The following is a 21,423-nucleotide window of genomic DNA, read 5'->3' as shown; positions in this document are numbered from 1 at the left end:
GTGTTGCCAAAGTGAATGGTCACTTTTCTTTCTTCTTACATAATTTTTCAGCTGTATTTGATGCAATTGATGATTTCATTACATATGAAACATTCTGTTTTCTTCGTTTCTTTGAGCATTCTTCTGGATTTCCTTCTTTCTCAAAGTTCCCTATCTTTGCTCTACTTTCTTTCCTATCCTTCTAAATATTGAGTCTTCCTGAGGCTTGTTCCTAGATGTTCTACTCAGTTTAGTCTCTCTCCTAAGTGATCTCATCTTGTCTCATGACTTTGTTTTTCACAATTGCATCTCTAGCTATGATCTCTTTACTTATCTGTTATACAACCAATTGCTTATTTGATATTACCACTTAGATGCAAAATAGATATCTAGAATCTAATATATCTAAAACTTAATTATTGATTCTCTAAGCTCTACAAAAAAGTTTGTTTCTTGTCCAGTCTTCCAAGTAGAAGTAGACAGCACTGTTGTAACTGTAGATGCCAGAAAGAAAGGAAGTGGGAGAGAGAGAGAAAGAAGAAAGCCTACAAATCACTCAAAATTCCTTCTTTCTCTCACTTTTCACACCAGTCCATCAGCATATCCTCTTGGTTCTAACTCCAAAGTATATCTAAAACCCTTAACTTCTCCATGTAAATTACTCATGCTTTAGATTAAGTAAACAAACTTTCTTGCCTAGATTACCTAATTGATTTCCTTTCTTCCACTCTTTCCTCCATAAAAGCCATTCTCCACATGAAAGCCAGAAAGATCTTTAAAAAGTCAAATTCAGAACACATCACTTCCTTGGTTAAAATTCTATAGTACCTTTAAAAAAAAAATTCTATAGTACCAAAATGCATTCCCTTACTATGATGTGTTCATGCCAGTCCTCTGAGAAGTAGACCCCCAAGAAGGGAATAGACACACCAAAGACTTACTGGAGAAAATGCCTGTGAAGGATAAAGAAGAGAAAGAAAAAATGAGCAGGGAAATCCTTCAGACTACTGTCCAAGTCTGACACCTGTAAAAGGAGAGGAAGAAAGAAGGAGAATCCTTCAAGTCTCAGACTTCAACACTGTTCTAAGAAAGCTTTGGCCAGATTGATGGGAAGTCCTTGAACCAAAAGTTTCCATTAGAGAAGCCCCACATCCCACCAGAATGGGCTCAAATGGTAGCCACACTGTTTCAGTCATTGGAACATGGCTTCCTTGCAAACACAGTGACAGATGTAGAAGGCCAGTAGTTGGGGCTGCCAGTAAAGAAGGGTCTCACAGAAAGAGGTCTGAGTGCACATTTCCATGGTTACTACAGGTGGTCCATAAAGCCCTTCCTGATCTGGCTCCAGTTTACTTCTCTGAGCTCATATTCTGATTCTCTCCTTACTCTCACTCAGCTCCAGCTACCCTGGCCTTGTTGTTTTCCTCTGCATAACCCAAGCTAATTCTGAGTTTAGTTATTTTGTTCTTGCTCTTTCTTTTGCTTGGAAAACTATCTCCAAAGCTTCATATAAGTCACATCTTCTTATTAATCAGGTCAAGAATTCAGAGACTCTACTGTCTTATGGAGGAGGTCTTTGGAGGCTACTCCCTCTAAATCAGTCAACCTTCCTCCAACCTTAATCTGAATAGCTAATCCTCTCACCTCACCCAGTATTATTTTCTTCATAGCCCTTATCATTCTCTGAAATTGTCTTACTCACTTTGTTTACACAAACCTCTCCACACACACACACACACACACACACACAGCCTAATAAACTAAAATGTACCTCATCAAAGACAGGACATTGAAAAAACGAAAAAAAAGACAGGACCCTTTATCTTGTTTACCGTGATATCCCCAGTTCCCAAAACAATGCCAGGTACTTGGAAGGTGTTCTACAAGCTTGTGTTGAATGACTGAACAAATGAATAAAAGAATGGCTAAAAGCAGAGAATCAAACTGAGCATATGTCATATGTATATTCTGAAGTTTTATCAATGTTTAGAAATGCACAGAAATGAGGAATATTGAATTGTATTTTATGAATATTAAGAAATTCATAGGTTTTGTTGAAACTATCTAAATATGGAAAACATTTGCGATGTTTTCAAGTAGATGTAATTTCTTTTGAAATTGTCTGTCTTTCCTAATTTTATGCAAAATTTGCTTTTCACTTGACTAGGTGGCAAGCACTGTATGAGATTTGTAAAGCTTCTTAGATAAGCTTTGCTTTAGAATTGCAAAGTGTGCATGTTTTATTCATATCTACTGATCTGGTAGGGTGCAAATAACTAACATGAAGCAACTATGCAGAGTTTAAACTTGTAATATCAGATCTCAAAGGATTAGTAATGGTGGTAAACAGATGATAAGGACAACATGAACAAATAAAAGTGCTTTAACAGATAAAGCACAGATGTTAATAAGTCTAACATTTCTGATTAAATAGTTTGGATACAATATTCATCCTAATTACAAAAATAAACTTTGTGATTTCAGTTAAATTCCAAAATGTGGGTTGTTTCATCTATAGAATTTTCCCCACTATACCATATAATGTTATGCTAGAAATTGAGCTAAAGATTAATGACACTCATATTTTATGCTGATGTATTCCTAAGTATTTTATTGCTAGAATATGTCTTGTTTATTAAAACAATGCACACAGTGAAAGTCTCCAAGGAAATCAGTACTTTGCACTTAACCTCTGATATGATTTTCTGAAGGATGAGGAAGGAGAGGATGCCTTCTCATATCGGAACAGTGATCCCATGATTGGAACCCATACAGAGAAGAGCTCCCTCAAAGCCAGTGACTCCATGGACAGTCTCTACAGTGGGCAGAGCTCATCAAGTAAGGCTATAGAATAAGTGACAAGAGTCTCAATGGGAGATCTGGGTTAAGTTAACTAAAAACAACACATTTATTTCTCTTGGGCTTGTTTGTCAAAATAGCACCAAGGTTCCAACTACTGGATGAGAGAAATAGTGAAAATGTAGGATGTGTTGACTCTATAGAGTTGCTGTTATTTAAAATAACACATAATATATTAGAATTACGGACTATTTTGAAACTTTTAGCACTGTGTTCAGCAGGGATCTTGGGGATATGCCTCAAAAAGATCATATTGTGCGATTAAGTCAGAATTCCTACCATAAAGTGTGCTGGGGAGAACTGGCATTATCTTCAATCCAAATATTTTAAATGGCTTGAAGTATTCAAAAAACTAAAATCCTGTTCTTTTTCCTTCCCTTTCTCCCTCCCCTCACTTACTTCTTCCTTTCTTTTTCTCAGCCTTCCTTTCTTCCTTCCCTCTCTCCCTACCTCCTCCCTCCTCTTTTCTTTCTTTCCTTCTTTCTTTTTCTTTCTTTCTTTCTTTCTTCCTTTCTTTCCTTCTTTCTTTTGTTTTCTTTCATTTTTTTCATTTTTTCTTTATTCCTTCCCTGTCCTGCCCTCTTTCATTTTTTCCTTCTTTTCCTTTCCCTCTTTTTCCTGAAGTATTCTGAAAAGAGCAGGATATTTGCATCAATTCTAATGTTTACTTTTTAGGTCTCTATCCAGCATTAGTGAGTAGAGAGTGAAGTAGTATGTAAATACTAAGTAGTAGGAATATCACCAATTAGGTGACAAAAAGGAATCAGTATGAGTTCAATAAGAATTTTCTAAAAACATCGTTTCTAACAAAGAAGTCACTCAGGCTTCAGTCACATGTCCTGCTACAGTATTTGAATGAAACTACTGATACTACAGGGTGCCTTATAACTTTTTTATATATACATTGTTATACATCCCTCTAATCTTTTCAGGGCTTTAAAATATTTTTTGCAAAGTTTATTTTCCATTTCATTTAAAATCAACTGCTTCCGTTATCTGAAGAAGGATCACAAAGACCAGATACTACAAATATCCTGAATTTTATTCCTACTTTCCTATTGGCTGTAGAACAGCTATTTTGTGAAGAAAAAGCTAATACAGAAACATTTGAGGGAGATATTTTTGCATGTGTGAAATTCAGATTTCATTAGTATTCATTTCTGCTCCAAGTTTTAAAATTCAAAATTCTGATGCCAAATGTGGGTAGAATTTTATTAACTTGAATATACAATGAAAAGCCAGGGGCTGGAGTGGTCATGGAAGGAAGAGTGGGAGGAGCTGGGGGTCTACTTAGCTATTAAATAAACAACTTAATTTCTGTGGTTAGATGCAACTCACATTTCTTTTACATCAGTCCATATTTTAAAAAAATGGAGCATCCTTAAGGATCTTTATCTTATCGCTGTACTTATTTGAATAAATGGTAGAGATAGTGGAGCTGTTCCCTCATGAAACAGAGCACCGAAAGGCCACACGGAAGGAGAAAGTGAGGTGACAACTGAAAGCAGTAGGGCAACTCAGAGTTACTTCCACTGGGAGCCATTTTTGCCCCCAGGTAGGCAGCAAAAATGGAATCTCTTTTTCTTTTTCCCTTGAGGTTCAAGATCAGAAAGGAAGAGGAACAGAGAACAAGGATTTGGAGCAGTTTAAAAAGCCCAGTTTAGAATAGTTTTGAACAGTTTAGGAGTATAGACATTGGAACACATTTCCACTTTCCCTGACACTCCCACAACAAGCAACAATGCTACCTTTTATACCTAGAGATGTTGCCTCAAAATGGCTTTTGGTATATGATAGAATGTGTGAGACAGCATGTTTGCTACATTGTGATAAGCTGTAGGGAACCTTATGGTCTTATGCTTTGACCATCCCTAATCAATAGAACACAAAGATCAAACTGTTGCTATAGGTTTCTGTCTTTGTTTACATGTACAAAATTAATTATCTGGCTTGTGCAGGGAATTAAGTCTATACTATCTGCCTCTTTAGCAAGTATCCAATGCTCAAAACACTGTGCTGCTGGATCAGATCATAGAGACTGAGGTAAGAGAGCGTTTGGGTTGGTGGTCGAGGAGAAGATGATCAGGTTGACTAGAGAAAGAACAGAAATGGCTCAGAGGACAGACGTCACTGATGGAGAATGACTGAGAGGCAGAAACAGGCATCAGTCACATAGAACCTCCCCAGGAGGCTGGCATCCAATGCTTCAGCATTGTTCCTGCTTAGTTATGTCCAGTTGATGGTTCAGAATGTTATGCACCTTCAGTGAGAACTGTGAACCTCTGCTTTGCCTTCATCAGGTGGAATAACAAGCTGTTCAGACGGTACAAGTAACCGAGACAGCTTTCGACTGGATGATGATGGCCCCTACTCCGGACCATTCTGTGGCCGTGCCCGAGTACATACTGATTTCACACCAAGCCCTTATGACACTGACTCCCTCAAAATCAAGGTGTGTGCACATCATACCTGCATCCTGTGTGGTTTGTCTAAGGCTGGGTGTGTGATCTCGTTCAGGAAGTACAAGTTTGGGGAACTAGGGGGTGAGTTTGTTCTTCCCAATAGGAGAAGCGGGGCTGGTTTACTGTGGCAGGAATTCAAACAAAACATGAGAGGTAGGGTAGGAGGATCAGTCTTTTGAGGCTATTTGAAAAAGTTGCATTATGTAGATAATGTAAAACCAGAGCCTATTCGAGGAGAAGGAATTGTCATCATTTTTCTGAAAACCAAAAGCCTCACAAGTTGCTGGAGGTGCTCAGTTCTGCCTGATACTTGTTGGAGTAAAAACATGAAGCCAAGGAGAGGGAGAGAAAATGGAAATATCAGGCAAGAGCCCAGCAGAGCAATATTCTTGGGAACCAGACTTGGCCAGACAACTTTAACACTAAGTCAGTACTTGCAGATGCCATGAGTAACCTGACAACTTTCTCTCAATGATATCCCCTCCTGAGTTCCTTTTTTAGCTCTTTTCCTCTATGTTCATTTTCTTTTGCTGTGAGGGCTTCAAACAACACAAAGGTTGAACCACCATTGGTGCTGCCTAAGGGGACATCTGTGGGGCCCTCATAAGACACAATAAGAATCCCACAGACACCACTGAGTATTGAATACTATTGTTCACCATCCAGGGTCTTAGCCGAAATGAAATTGGATTTTCGCTTGTGACCTGTGGGCTTACCTATAATGTATACTCTTTACAAGTTTAAAGGATAATAAGAAGGATGTAGCATAGGACTGTCATACTTAGAAAATTCCCCTAGAGCTTCTGGGGATTTTCTAGGTCTGCTTAGCTGATCCCATCTAGCCTAGGATTTGATTCCCTATAGTTAAAGACAGGAAAAGCTAGATGAAAGCTCATAGGGTCTGAAGGGCAGACTATCAAAAGTCGAAAACACCAGATCTTTTAATCACATTGAATTCTACTGTTACAAATACAATTTGTGTTTTAGATGGAAGAATACACATTCACAGAGCAGAAGAAAAAATATTTTTAGTAGCAAACTTAATGCTTTGTCTAAGGGTAGACCCCTAAAATAGCAAAAATATCAGCACCTATAATGTCATCTCTGAGACAGAAAGCTGCATGTCTCAAAGGAGTAACTATGACACTTAAATGTAGACACTGTATTGGCATAGAAAACAATTTTCTTTACAAAAAAAAACAACACCCTGTGGAGATTTCTACTCTTGCCAATAGCTCCTGCAGTCTTAGTGTTAGATGTGAATAAAGAGAAAGACCAATTGGTTTGTCTATCCCAATACACTTCATTCATACCTCAATCCAGACTTTGCTGTGGAGCTCAATCTAAGTGTTAAGTAATTACTAATTAATTATTAATTAATCCAGGATAATTAGCATAATTTAGCCTTAGTGCATATATACTTTTGCTATGTACAAAATTCTGAACATTTTCATTATTTGAGATGGATACAATACTTTAGGTGGATTTATTTCACACTGTAGATGAATTCTTCAGAGGAACTAGAAGCATAGACAGAGTCATAGACTTCTCTTTCTTCCCCTTCTGTACTTGGGAGCCCCTCTGGCAATGATGGCTTGAGCTTTGCTACTTATACATTGTTTTGACAGGATGAACAAAAAGAGCATTATTTTTGAGTTCAAACAATTTAGGGTTGAGTTCTGGTTCTGCCACTAACTTCCTATAAGCTCTTGAGAAATTATTTAATGTTTGCATTTCTTTTTCTATAACAGAGTAATAATGACACCTCACATATATATATCTTAAGAGGTGTGTTGTGGGCATAAAATGACTTAATGTATGCAAATGTGTTTTGTAAACCACAGAATGCTCTACAAATATAAACTGATAATTTGACATGGTACCAAAAGCACATCACCAAATACATTTAGGAGTTTTTCTTCAAGCATGTTGGGGTTTTCTTCAATATTACTAGTAAATAGTTTCCTTAAACTTTTAAAAGAAATTTCCTCTCAGATTTATTTCTAACTCTAAACCCCCTTAGCACAATGCCCTCACTATTCTAATTTTCCATGATTCCATTCTTTCTACGAATTGTCATAACACCAAAGTTCTCTGAAATCTAATTTGTATATTTCTTTGTCTTTAGAAAGGAGATATCATAGATATTATCTGCAAAACACCAATGGGGATGTGGACAGGAATGCTGAACAATAAGGTGGGAAACTTCAAATTTATTTATGTGGATGTCATCTCAGAAGAGGAAGAAGCCCCCAAGAAAATAAAGGCACACAGAAGGAGTGGGAAGGAAAAACCTAAGACTCTGCAGGAGTTCTTAGAGAGGATCCACCTTCAGGTTAGCAAACCTATGGCCTGTTTGATTTTGGTGGCATATGGATGGAGTAATAGAGCAGAATGGATCAGTGTTTGTGTTGTTAAAAAATACATGATGTACAGCAGGGGAAAAACCTGTTTTCCAAGAACAGTTTATATATACCCTTTATTACTTTTATTATGCAAGCACAGGTCTTGATATAACATCCCTTGGACTAAACTCTAATGGTACTTAGCAGCTGCAGTAGAGATTAGGTTGAGAAAGTGCAGTGAAAAATGAAATATACTTGGGAGAAGAAAAGGCACAGAGAAAATATGTAGTAAGAATGATAAAGAGAATATAAAGAGTGAAGGTAAAAATTCAGAGCATTGAAAGGAAAAATGAAAAGAAAATTGTATTTTCTATAGAGCAGAGATCAAAAGCAAGTCAAGAGAAGATAACTAAATTTAATTGTTTTTAAAGTCATTAGGAAATAGTGATCATTAAGCTCCCATAATGATTGTGTTAAGGAAACAGTGTTGTCTATATTTACAATCCAATTATTTTGTTATATTAGAAAATTTTTTGTGAAACATCTCTGTTGTTAAGTGGCATGTACATACAATACGTCTAGCCTCACTCAATTTACTATTTTGCCATCCACTTCTAAAATGGACACAACAGTACTTTGATAGTTTTCAAAATTCATCAAGACAATAGTCAATTAATATTCCCTTAACTGTTTTTCCTGAATTATCTATAATAGTTGCATTCTTGTCTGTAGACACACTACACAGGCCTTTCGATATTACTATTGGTGTCCCCCAAATGGGGTACTCATTGGAGGAAGCACAAGTTTAAATCCTCCTTCAGCTACTTGCTTGTTCTGCGACCTATGAAAAAAACCAAGGGCTAAGGAAGTGAAATAACTTACTCAAGAACCCACAGTTAGTTACATCAGTATGGAAATTTTTTTTTTTCTGTTCTAATTCAGTGCTCCTTCTAGGATGCATTAGTTTTAAAAGAATTGCTACTCTTTCTTTCCCTTTTTAAAAAATAAATAAAGGACTAGTAATAACTTCTTCCTGATTGGTTAAAACTTTTATACATCCTCTTATTAAAATTTAGTAACTAAAATAAGGATATTGAAATTATGATCGAGTAAAATGGAAGGAATATCTGAGGAAGTTGAAAAGCATTCAAATTCACTTTGCATTTTTATTCTGTTAGAGAGAACAGAGGTTACATAAATAACATACAGACTTTGAAATCAGAAACCTATGAATTTTAAACTAATATATATTGATGCAAATGGTGGACAAAATATACATAATAAGAAACAGAAACAGTACTTTTCCCAACCACAGTGCTTTTATGCTTAATAAGAGCTTTTAATTAAATAGAAATTTTGGGACTCCTTAGGTTTATATAATGCTTTTCAATCAAAATGCTAAGTATACTTTTTATATAAATTGTGTCTGTTTCAAACCCATTTTTTAACCTACTCCAAAAAATTTAATGAGGGTATATGATTTTGCAATCAAGCAAACAAGAAGAGATATAGATCCAGAAATATTATTATAATATACTCTATTAGAGGCATTTAATTGATAGACTTAATAACACGCTAGCATTGTCAATTTTGCTATTTGAGAAGTAAAAAAGTGCCAAATGGAATGAATGACCCTGCTGTTTAATTGATCCATGATTTAGCTTTGTATAGCTTAAGGTAATCATTTCTTCTTTACATTTGTCCTTCCAGAAGGTGAGAACTGTACAACATACTGTTTAAATGCCCCACTTTTACATGTGGAAAACTAGTACAAATAAAATAAAGTTAAGCAAAAGTTCTATTGGCACCTTTGGTTTCCATGCATTTCTACACTTTTTTTTTTTAATCTATAGAGAACTAAAGATAAAATATTTGAATCTGACTAGCTTACATTATACATATTTTTCCTTCCCCACAGGAATACACCTCAACGCTTTTGCTCAATGGTTACGAGACTCTAGAAGATTTAAAGGATATAAAAGAGAGTCATCTCATTGAATTAAACATTAAAAACCCAGAAGATAGGGTGAGGTTACTATCAGCTGCTGAAAATCTTCTTGATGAAGAAAGTAAGTATGCACACTTACTCTTCTCCCTAGCTGAGAATCACAGTTTAACGTAAATAGTAAAATCATTAAAAACAAAGCCCCAGTTTCATTTACTGAGAATCATATAAAGCATTTTTTCCAATAAAATAAGTATTTTCTTATACATTTGGAAACAACAACTCTGGTCAAATCTATAATTAGAAAGAGGACCTTTTTTTTCCTTACTGGATTCAGAAAACAAAAGAGCTTTTCTGGGTACCTTATTTAGATTCTGCAGAGTTATTACTTACACACAAGTGGATGTCTGCATTCGCAAAGACTGGGGGAGTTAGAGACAAATATTTAGTGACAGCGTGAGCCATTAGTGAGAAATGTCATATGCGACTTTTGTAGAACAGCACAGAGCATGGCTCTGAGCTAATGAGCCTTCGTGCCACACAAGAAAATTCATTTCATTACCATATAGTCACATCCTGTACATGTTTATAGTATTCTTTCAAAATGCTATAATAGCTTGCAAAAATATTCAGCGCTTAATTTTATTATCTGAGATAATTCTCTGTATTTGTACGTATAAACTAAAGATGGAGTAACACATGTAGATTCACTTGAACATTGGCTACACCAACTGGGTTGGTAAAGATGGGATAGTTTTTGTTTTCACAATTGCCCAATCTGACCATTCTTCTTACTAAATCTTGCCGGGCCCCCAAAACCCTGAGCTCAAGGCAGTACCTAACTCTGCAAGGAGAATTTTGTTAGAAAAAAAAAATGGGGGAAGGTGTCTAATTTTAAAGATGAGAAAGAACTTAGATCATCTAATCCAACCTTCTCTTTCACAAGTAATACTACTAATAATCATTAATTATTTTTTGAACATGTTCTCTAACTTTGAGCCACGGTCTTTACATTTATTATCTTCTTTAATGCTCTCCACAGCTCTGTGAGCTAGTACCATCCCCATTTTTATAATGAGAAATTGAGAAGATAAGTAACTCATCCAAGGTCATGCACCTAGTGAATTAGGAAGCTGGGACCAGTGTTTATGATGCTATGTTATACTTTCTCACACTACAAGTAACAGCCCAGGTTGAGAATAAGGAAGAAAGTTCTGTTTAGGACCCAAGCCTCCTGACTGTCCCATAGTGAGTTTTCCTGTATCCTCCCTCATATGCCTCACAAAATGGCATAGTTGAACTTCACATGTTTATTATACACTGGCCTTTTGCCTAGTAAGAATTAATTTACTTTTTTTAGAAACTGTACCTTACTTAACCCTTACTTGCTGTCTTGTGTTTGCATAGATCCTCATCCTTTTCAAAGTGTTTTCACATCTACCACTAATTTGACACCCGCAGAATTGATTTCATCGTTAGGCTAGGAGTTTGTATGCATTTTTTAAAGTCCTGGAGGCTAGGAAATGCGGAAGAGAGAGGAATCAGGTCACAGAGGCAGACAAAGGTCACACTTTAAAAAGTAGCCTGTTTACTCAATAATACAAGCCAAAATAAAACTGATCAGTGTAAACTGGTGTAGCAATATCTTCCAAGTAAATGAGGCAGTTTCTTTCACATCTTGCCATTTCAAAACATGGATACTCAGTATTGCTATCCTTAGCAATATTATGCTAAGAAATGGATTCTGTAGATTTCTTGTAATTGAAAATTTTCAGTATCATTGTCAATACTCTCCAAAATAAGCGAATGCTGAAGCAGAGGGAGGAAGAAGAGTATTTTTGAGCACTTGTAAATAATTGCTTTTCTTCTACAATAACATCCATGTAGGTATTTTGCCCATTTTATAGATGAGAAAATATTTCAGAGATGAATTTGAAAGAGGCCAAACAGCTAGATTAGTAGCAGAATTGGAGTTTTAATCAAAGGCAGTCTACTATAAAAAAAACAAGTTCTTTCTTTCACACATACGAACTGGTAATTATGAATAGAACAATGATTATTTGAAAATTCAAGCTTTCTATGACTTTGTCAATTTTCCCAAGAGCTTCAGTTCAGTTTTCCATTTCAGAAAGCAGAAGCTAATGTTTAAGTGAGAACAGAAGCTTTGCAAAAGCATGATGCCCTGAAAGGTGAAAGGCTACTGTTGCTTCATTGAAACAGGATTTGTGAATGGAAGGGGCCAGAGAGCCTTGGAAAACAGGGCTTTCAGCCATAAAAAAGTGCTCAGCAGAGGTCCACAGAGGGAAGCTCAGTCCAGTGCCAAAGGCATGGACCGCTTAAGGCATCCACTTAATTTCTTTATTCTGCCTCCCTCATCACCCATTTACTTTCGATGTTAACAAAAGAATAATACTTTATAGACGTTATCATATTAGAGCTAGGTAAAATTTTAAAAACCATCTGACTCAAATTTTTCCGTTACAAGATGGGGAAACTAAGAATACAGTAGTTAAGTTATCTTCTCAAGGTCACATATCTAGAAACCAGTCTCCTAAATCTATTAGAAACACATCCTACTACACTGTGGTCTCTGAAAACAAAAGACAGTATCTCCAAAGCATGATGTGACTTTCAACATTTGATCTAAAAAAGTAAAACTTCTCTGAATTATTTCTCTTTAAAACTTTAGAAAACAGTACTTGAAGGTCACTAGAGGTTGAGCATTTAATAATATCCAGTAATGTACAAGCATACCCACATTGAGCCAAATTCTGGGAGATGAAAGATGGAAAAAATGCAGATTCAACCAGTGTTTGTTGTCAACACACAATCCTGAGATTTTTCTTCCTTTAATCTTAGGGTCTAAAGTAGTATTAGAATATACATGTCAAAAAGATGCATATTGCATGTTAGGCTATTCTGACTGAAAGCTATTTATCTTATATGAAACTGCTTTGCTCAAGAAATAAAGAAGAATGACTTCTATTTGTTGATAAGATGGTGAGTTCTGATGATTCGGCACCATGCTGCTGCATGCTTATTTTTATCTGTTCTCTACTCTGTGAGTCATATCTTCTACAGCCATGCTAAAGATTAAATGCACAACCTTCATGTACCTTGAATGATAAAGACCTTGAATATATGGTTGTATAAAACTGAGACATTATTAAAAACAAATGCATGTCACAGTCATAGGTTAAAAATAGCATTTTTGTGTGTGTGGAAGAATGGGGTATGCAAATTGGCCAGGATTTTATGTATGCATTTTATTTTGATTATTGAATAATGTCAGCTTGGGGAACGTCAATAAATTCCTAGTTTAGCGTTTCATTGCTTCTTAGGTTGGAAACTGGAAAGTTTTGCTTTGCTTATCATTCAGTATAAAAATTGAGCAGAATCAGCACCTGTTTTGAGGACAGGAGCTAAAGCTTTGAGATAATGTAGAAAAGACCACAAGCTCCATGTGAGCCTTTAATACATCTAGAGGGACCAAGAGGATGGCGTGTGGAACAGGGACAAACAGAAATCTAAGACTTAGAGCAAGCAATTTCCTTTTTCTCTTGGGCCAAAATAGATAGCATTGTACCCACTTTGACCTTGAAAATGTTAACCGGATTAAAATTTTTTAGGTCACTGCTTGACAGGAGGTAAAGATGCTTCTTCAAGAAGCTGACAGTAGGGCTGGCAAGTGGTGTTAGGGCTGATCACAGTAATACCTCTGGAGTAGAATAACAGCTTTGGGTTCTCCAATCCCAGACAAGACGAGTACAGAGATATTGTGAATTTGTTCTCATGTTGCATTAGCATTGAGCAGAATTCAGCTGCTAGCTCCTTCAGCTGGGAATCTAGATGAGGTTAGAAGGAGAAGAAGAAGAATTAGGGTGAAATACTCAGCCCTTGAAGGAGCAAAAGAGCAGAATCTGTTTATTTTGTGCATATTAGATTTTCTCTATTTATCATCTGAATTTTAAAATGGTTTGTTTACTTTGAATAAATATTCCCAGCAAGGAAAAAAGAGAATAGAGAATATGTGTGTGTGTGTGTGTGTGTTTCCATAAACACAACCTTCAAGATCCCTTTGCCTTGCTGAGAAATGCCTCTTTAAAATAGTAAGATAGTTAACTGCTGTTTATAGTAAATATCGTTTTTTATTCTGAACTTGTTTCTCTTTTCCTATTTTTAGATGCACTTTGATATGTCTTGAAAGTGTGTCTATGAGAATGTGTACTACTGTCCTTGGGGAAAACGGGTGATGGAAATATCTTATTTTCCCTATAGCAGAGGGATAATTAAAATTTAAATTGAAAACAAAAAACAACCTAGTAACAGAATCAGCAAACTATCCTAGAATCTGGATGTAACATATTGGAGGTACTACCTGCAAACTTTGTTTGCCGTGCTCATTGAGGAGGTAGGGGGAAGGCTGGGTTGTGTGCCAGGCTGTTGGCACCAGCTGTGGTCACAGCAGCCCCTCATTGCTCAACTATCCCCAGTTGTGCCTTCCTGCCTGCCTACCTGCCCAAAACGATGCAAGGCAAATGGCAAGACCCAGCCAGGAGCCTGGAACATGAGCTGCCAGCAGGGAAGACTTGTAGTTATGCCAAGCAGCAGTCCAGCAGTTGGCCTGACAGCGTGCCAGGGTAGCCTGGTGCCTTAGCCCCTGACACACGTGCCTGGTGTTTCCAACCTCCTTGCCATATGATTTGGATCTAGATTCAAGAAATGTACGGCTTTTAAGAAAATACATGCTAACTATTCACACAGACAGAGTAGAGAAGGCACACAGGTATTTCATATTGATGTATTTATAAATATGCATTTAATATCTATTTCTGGTCACAACCATTTTGCTTTATGAAATTTACTTTCTTCAGATTGTTTTTGGTTTTACCCCCAAGACTGAAATTATGATAGATGCCATATTCTATATAATACAAAGAACAATAAAATGAACTGGAAACATTTTTATCCTTCAACCAGAGAACAATCTCCAGAGGAAAGAGTTCATAGAATTTTCACTTCCGTCACCTAAAGAACTTATAATGTCTGAACATGTAGGGCATGCCTGTACTTGTTCTTATATTGCACTATGATTTTGTACTAGGCATGGCTTTGTAGTCATTACCCTGGCCAAACAAGACCAAATCCTCTATTACCACGTGCCTTCCCAAAGCCACTAAAACTATGCTTTGCACTGAGTGGATGGTTAACAAATGCTTGTAGAATGCTTACATGTTGAATAAGGGAGTGAAGACATTTGCAAATAGTAAGCAAAACTTTTTTCTTATTATAAAACTTCAAGTCCCCTATAATCCCACTTTACACATAAAAGTTTTTGTCACAGGCAGGTGGGTGTTGAAATGTGTTGTCAAGATTCATTTTATGCATATGCTAACCGGGTGTGTATATGAGTGTGCACGTGTGTAAATGAGTACATTTCTAGAAGGAGATAATGTAAAAACTATCCAAGTTTAACATGTGCATACTTCTGTATCCAGAAACTCTGTTTTAGAAATTTGTTTGATTGATTTCTACAAATGCATAAAAACACTAGTTAAACTACTAGGAGCTTTCTTTAAAAACTAAGACCAATGTGAACTTCCATCAATAATTAATTTGTTATAAATAAAGATATATGCAAACAATAAAATAGTAGGAAAATATTAAGAGAATGAAATGCATACTAACATGAAGATGTCCAAAACATATTAAATGGTAAAAGCAAATTGTAGATCAGTAATATGCAAGGTAATGCTATTTTTGCCAAATAATAAATTTTAAAATAATGAAATTAGGTTACTTTTTCATCATGTCAAGTAAACAGGATTAATTTAACCTGTAAGAAATACAGTCTTGCTTTTCCAAGGCCCCTGATTTAGCAATAGAATAATAGTCTTTAATATTATTTGGTCATTATCAAAACAGTCCAATGTAACAACTCAACCATGGGTAAATATTTCCTGGGACCAAAGCTCTCATGGAGATGTGTGCTTGGAGTGAAGTGGCAGCCTAACGGTGCTGCCCCTGTTGGTGCTCAGTGATTGGATCTTGAGTGAGTGTGCCTTTGCCCTACTGACGAGTGGAAGTGGAAGTTGTCGTGAGTGTAAGTGAAAAGATGTACTTCCTAGAACCTCATTAGAGAGGAGACTATGATGCTAGGATGCAAAGAGAGGTTTGCAGAAAGAGGGAAAGTCATTTGAACTCTTTATTCTCTCATGGCCTCAGGAAAACAGCAACTGGTTGATTTCCCATGAAGCGATATCTGTGTTCAGTTTGTTCTTGTTGTATGTCCAAGAGGTGGGTTAGTATTCACATGAAATAAATATCAAATATTCACTAAATAGAAAATTAAAGTGTTCAGGTAATTTAAGGACATGCTTAAGATGAAATCAGAAATAATTAAGAGTTATGCTATATTGCCTACTGAATATTCCTCCGTGGACCACACTACCTCTGGACAGATAAATGTAGCCATAGTTACCCAGAGAATGCTTGAGTTTTGGTTTGAGTGCCTCATGTGGAGCTACAAATGAGGCTGAGATTTCAAGCCATCCTAAGATGCATAAACCTGGTTTTTCCTTTTTGGAGTTGCTACCAAGCTAGAGAAAAAGAGGAGGATGATACAAAGACCCAAGAGGTATCTTCATTTGAATTTCAACAAAATTTCTTACTTGATCTTCTTTAACTCATATTTCCTTTAATTAATCTAAATATTACATTGTTTTTATTAAACACATTGTTTATTGAGCACTTCCATTGGCCAGGTATTTTCCTATGCTCTCTGGATTACATTATTTTATAGTACTTTGCCTAAAGAACAGAGGCTTCATACTTAAGGCAAACAAGATAGTAAAGTCAAAATCTGGAACATTTGGGTAAAGAAAATTGGAAAAGTGGAGCAAAAACTAGTAGTTTACATTTTTTATTACATCTTTAACTTTCTAATATGTGAATATGCGGCAGAGATTTTTCCTTAGGGCATGAGAACTTTTTTCCGGAATTAGAATCTAGTTTGATTTCCTTTAAGTTTTCTTCACTTTCAATATAATTGAGATTGCCTATACTTAATTAATTAAATGTCACAACTCAATATAATTATTTTATGAATAATTATATTCGCTGTCTTATGTTCTAATCACCATGCCACTTTTTATCTCCATTGATGACTATCTTATGTTGAACCATGAGCTTCATACAATTCCATAAAAATTTGGGTAAGAAATAAAATATTTTAATATTCTAATTAGTTCTTTAGGACAAAATAGCTCCTAAATAATTTTTTCTTAACATAATTATTTTATTTTCATTACATAGAGTATAGAACTGTTTGGGGCTGCTATCTGTACTCCTATTATGCCTGCTGTTAGCTGGTAGCAATAAGATATACCCTTTTTCAAATTATTTACTAATTCTGCAGTATACCCATATTTTTAAAATGTACAACTTTGTGGATATTTGCAAGCCATTTAGGGGCTTTATTAAAAAATGATACCATTTTAATCTTCTTGTTCTCTATTAAAATAAAATATAAAACATTGTAGATGATCTCAGAAATATAAACTCCAAAATTTTAACACTTTCATTTGTGATTTATATGATGTCTCTATGTTTTTATATACTTTTAATAATAGAAAAATTATATATAATAATTTTTTAACTTGTATTATCAGAAATATTTTGGTATAAAAAGATGCACTCAGATATCTTATAGCAAGTCTGTAATTTGCAGGCAAACTGCTTCTTATTCCAATGTGTCACCTGCCTGGTTAGCTCAGATGACTGGACCGTAGGACAAAACTGATGAAGGTTATAGTTTCAATTTCTAGGTAGGTCGGTTAGCTTTACTTGGTTAGCTTTACTCGGTTTCACGGCCACATGAAGGGACTAAATGACTTAGAAAGAACATGTGGATGTATTAGTTTGACTTCATCTCCTCTGCTGGAGAAACCACCCATAGCACAAGACCTAGGTTTGTGCCAATCCCTAAGTTATTAGTGTCAAGGTGCAAAAAAAAAAAAAAAAAAAAAGAAACCAAGAAGAGGAAAATCTTGACCCTCCAAATACAAAACCTGAATGCTAGATAGCTTTCATTTCCATGATATAACTTAATGACCTGCCTTTTCTTTTTATAGTTACAATTGAGGGGCTCCAGCTGATCGCCCGCCTGAAATTACTGCAGTCCTGGTGGGGAGCTTTTGAGGAGGCATAGCCATGTTTTCATTTCACTAGGAAATCATTCAGCACATTACCGCTGTTCTGTAAATTACTGTGCTGCATAACTCTCATACTGAGAAACTATGTCCTTTTTCCATAAAAATTACAGATGAAAGGTTTTTACAACAAATACCCTGTATTTAAAACAAACCATTCCTAGAATTTGGAGAATGTGATACAGGCTTTCCCAGGTGAAAATAGAAACAAATACATTTTATTACTAATATAAAAAATGATACATTCTCTGTTTAAAGTTAGACTTATTGTTTGTTTACTTTGTTACTCTTTGAGGTGAACTATAGTAGCTTCTGAGGATGAAATCACAAGCTAAGTACTTATTTTTTGAAAGGAAAAGAGCTATTTTGGAAATCAGAGTTCTTCAAGCCTAGGTTTTGTATCCTGAAGAGAGCCCTGCAATCAGTAACCAACCTAAATAGAACCTGGTGCTGGGAACAGTTTTTTTAATGCCAAGTGCTGTTTAGGATGTCAGTCTGAGGGTAGAAACTTAGTTCTTTCCATTTTGTGTTGAGGTAATAGAGCCAAATACAATCTGGGGAAATATGGCCTTATCACCACAGCCATTCTGACTAAGAGGATCACACTCCAAATATGGAGATCACTGCTGATGTGGCAGGAAGCATTGCAAAAAAACTAATTCCTCTGACCTTTTCCAGAACACGAGCTGGCTCTTCCATTTCAGTGGCAATATGACAGAAAAGCAAAGCAAGAGGAGAAAGCTTTTCCTTAAAGAATGAGGTCCCATTTCAGTGCTGGTTTTTCATAAAAGAAGGGCTTGGAAACAAAAATGAATGACTGATACCCATAAAGACTAGTCAATATTAAGTGGATTCCCCCAAACCTAAAGGTCATTGTAACTAATAAAGAGAAAATGCTTCATGATAGCTAACATTTTAAAATAACAATCAGAGTAGGTATATATTAAGTTAAAGCTCCTTATACCTAGAACTAGTCATAACATCGCTAGACTTAAATTCTTATACTGAGTCCACAGTCAAATAAAGATGTGGCAACTGTGGAGAAGATTCAGAAGAATGGCATAAATGTGGTTTCATCATTGCAAATAAAAACTTTGAGGAAGAGGTTAAAAGAACTGCTATGATTCATTTTCAAAATGAGTAGACTAAGAAATTATTTTTATCATTTTTTCCAACCTATCTCAACTTGTGTTTCCCATATAAACCACAGAACACAGAAAATAATTTAAGTGACTCTTATCTCAAGTCCTCCATGAAAGGTACATAACTAGTACCATTTTAGATACATTGACAAGAATTTAATTTATTGCATACAAGGATGCTAAGGCACCAGGGCTTAATTCTCTCTTGTAACAGAGGTTGATAAAAATTGGATACACAGTGGACCATACACTAATGTTGGCAAGACATCTGAAGCCTAGAGAATGCATTTAAAAGCAGGAGATGTATAGACAAGGTAAAGAGTAGATTTCCAAAAGATAAATTACTTAAGAGTCTATTGAGGAAAATTACACAATTACACAATTTCCTTCTTCCAAAGATTTTGAAGTTTGGATTTACTTTATTCTCACTGGAATGGGATGAAGTGCATTGCTTCTGAAGGCAGAGGTCTTAACCCCCCCTGAAATGTATGTTCTTCCAACGTAGGGCTATTCAAATGTCCAGAGTGGAAAAGCCCCAGGGTTAGAAGGGGAAATAGCAAGACATGCTGATATAGCTGACAGGTGGTAGCCTAAGATCCATCTCCTTTCCTTGAAACCCATTTCATAATACAGAGAAATACGTATTTACTGGGGTCAGGAAATGCAAAGAAAGAAACTTCACATTGGCAAGAGACCACAGATGCTAAAGATTCTTGAGAAGAGCAAAACTATAGGGCTGCTTCGGTTCTTTAGAAATATCTTTCATTACATCTCTAATATGATTATTTTTTTCTGAAAAGATAAAGCCTGTTGAATCCGGAATACTGCCTTGTTGACACAGAGTTACCAATCTGAATATAAATAATTGTGATTCAGAACTATAAACAAAGATGTAGGAGACAAACTACAAAAGGCAGATTCAATGGGTACAGTGTTTTACCATCTAAAAGCAACCTGGGGAATTCCCTTGCAGTCCAGTGGTTAGGACTTGTTGCTTTCACGGCCTGGGTTCAATCCTTGGTGGGGGAACTAAGATCCTGCAAGCCATGTAGCACAGATGAAAAATAAAATCAATAAATGCAACCTGGTTTCTATGTCTACTTTTCTGATGAATGCAAACATAGGAAAATTCTGAATACTCTAAGTTGCATTAGTCAAATTCCAAGTTATTGAAATCCTATTGTATATTGTTGTCCATAGTGATCTTTTATTCATTAACCCACATTACCATGATTCTAGAATTGTTCACAAAGATCACTATTGACTTGGACTGTACATTTAAACTACAAATGACTTCTAACGTTACTTTAAGGAATATTTGGACAAGGTATCAGTCACACTGTGGATACAATCTGCTTTCTCTGGCAACTTATCATTAATGTAAAATGAGAGTCCATATTGATCTTTACTTATGTAAGCAGTTCACATGAACTCCATGAAACTGCAAGTGAGCGACAAAGGGGAAACTTTGTCTTCTAAGAAAACAGTGGCTTGAATATTTAAGTTCAAACAACTCTTTTATAATAAACAAATATATCGTTTACTTACAGAATTTTCAATTGTAGTGAAGTCAAGGTTGGAACAGTTAAAATAGCTTGAAGATGAATGAGTATATGAGCAAAACTGTTCTTGGCTTTGCCTAATCACTGCCCTCTTTTCTATTTACAGCTATTCAAGAGCAAGAAGATGAATCCGTGCCCCTATCCTTAAGCCCAGACATCTCCTTAAATAAGTCACAGTTAGATGACTGCCCAAGGGACTCTGGTTGTTATATCTCATCAGGAAATTCAGATAATGGTAAAGAAGATCTGGAGTCTGAAAACCTGTCTGACATGGTACAGAAGATCACTATCACAGAGCCAAGAGACTGAATACATATTATCAACTCTACATCTACAGATGTGTTCTGTTCTAACTCTACTTGAGCTATCAATAAAAGATCAAAATGTAGAGGAAGGGAAGTATTTGCAGATACAACCTGAAGTAAAAATGTTTTAATGGGAATGATTGTACATAAAAGCTCATATCTCTAGTATTCCCAATTATTGTAAATAATATGTATATTTATTATCTTAAATGCTACATGTTAATATTTCACTCACCTGTATCAGAAAAAGGACAGTATACATTTCTGGTATGTGCAACATAAGCTTTATTTGGCTTTATTTTATAAGTGTAAAATGAATCTGCCAAAAAAAAAACTCCTTTTTTTAAACCTGCCAGTTTTGAATTTGTGTGTATTGTTTAATGAATAGTAACAGAGCATGTGTGTTTAACTAATTGTCCAAGCAAAGTGTGAGTTAATATTGGAGACATTTTATCCTAATCCACGGTGGAGTTTTAGTAATTATTTTTTGTTGATTTCTTCACTGTTATCTGTATGAAAGATAACAACATATTGTCTATTCTGATTTAGTAAAACTAATTTTAATAATTGTACAGATTTTTCATCTTTAAGTGTAAATATTTTAAATTTTGAGA

The 21,423-nt window shown here is 35.6% G+C and overlaps 1 protein-coding gene across 4 annotated transcripts in view; it reads left to right on the top strand.

Annotated features, from left to right (window-relative positions):
• The window catches only part of SAMSN1 (SAM domain, SH3 domain and nuclear localization signals 1), a 151,939-nt gene extending 130,516 nt beyond the window's left edge, over window positions 1-21,423 (top strand). For all 4 annotated transcript variants that reach the window (XM_057696114.1, XM_057696113.1, XM_057696111.1 and 1 more), the window contains 5 exons: window positions 2,691-2,817; window positions 5,139-5,290; window positions 7,429-7,635; window positions 9,564-9,714; window positions 20,611-21,423. In XM_057696114.1, coding sequence (XP_057552097.1) covers window positions 2,691-2,817; window positions 5,139-5,290; window positions 7,429-7,635; window positions 9,564-9,714; window positions 20,611-20,813 — 840 coding nt within the window. In that variant the 3' untranslated portion in view covers window positions 20,814-21,423. The remainder of the gene's footprint in view (window positions 1-2,690; window positions 2,818-5,138; window positions 5,291-7,428; window positions 7,636-9,563; window positions 9,715-20,610) is intronic.

The sequence above is a fragment of the Hippopotamus amphibius genome, chromosome 10, assembly GCF_030028045.1.
Source record: "Hippopotamus amphibius kiboko isolate mHipAmp2 chromosome 10, mHipAmp2.hap2, whole genome shotgun sequence".
NCBI lineage: Eukaryota > Metazoa > Chordata > Mammalia > Artiodactyla > Hippopotamidae > Hippopotamus > Hippopotamus amphibius.
This window is presented reverse-complemented; position numbering and strand designations above follow the sequence as displayed.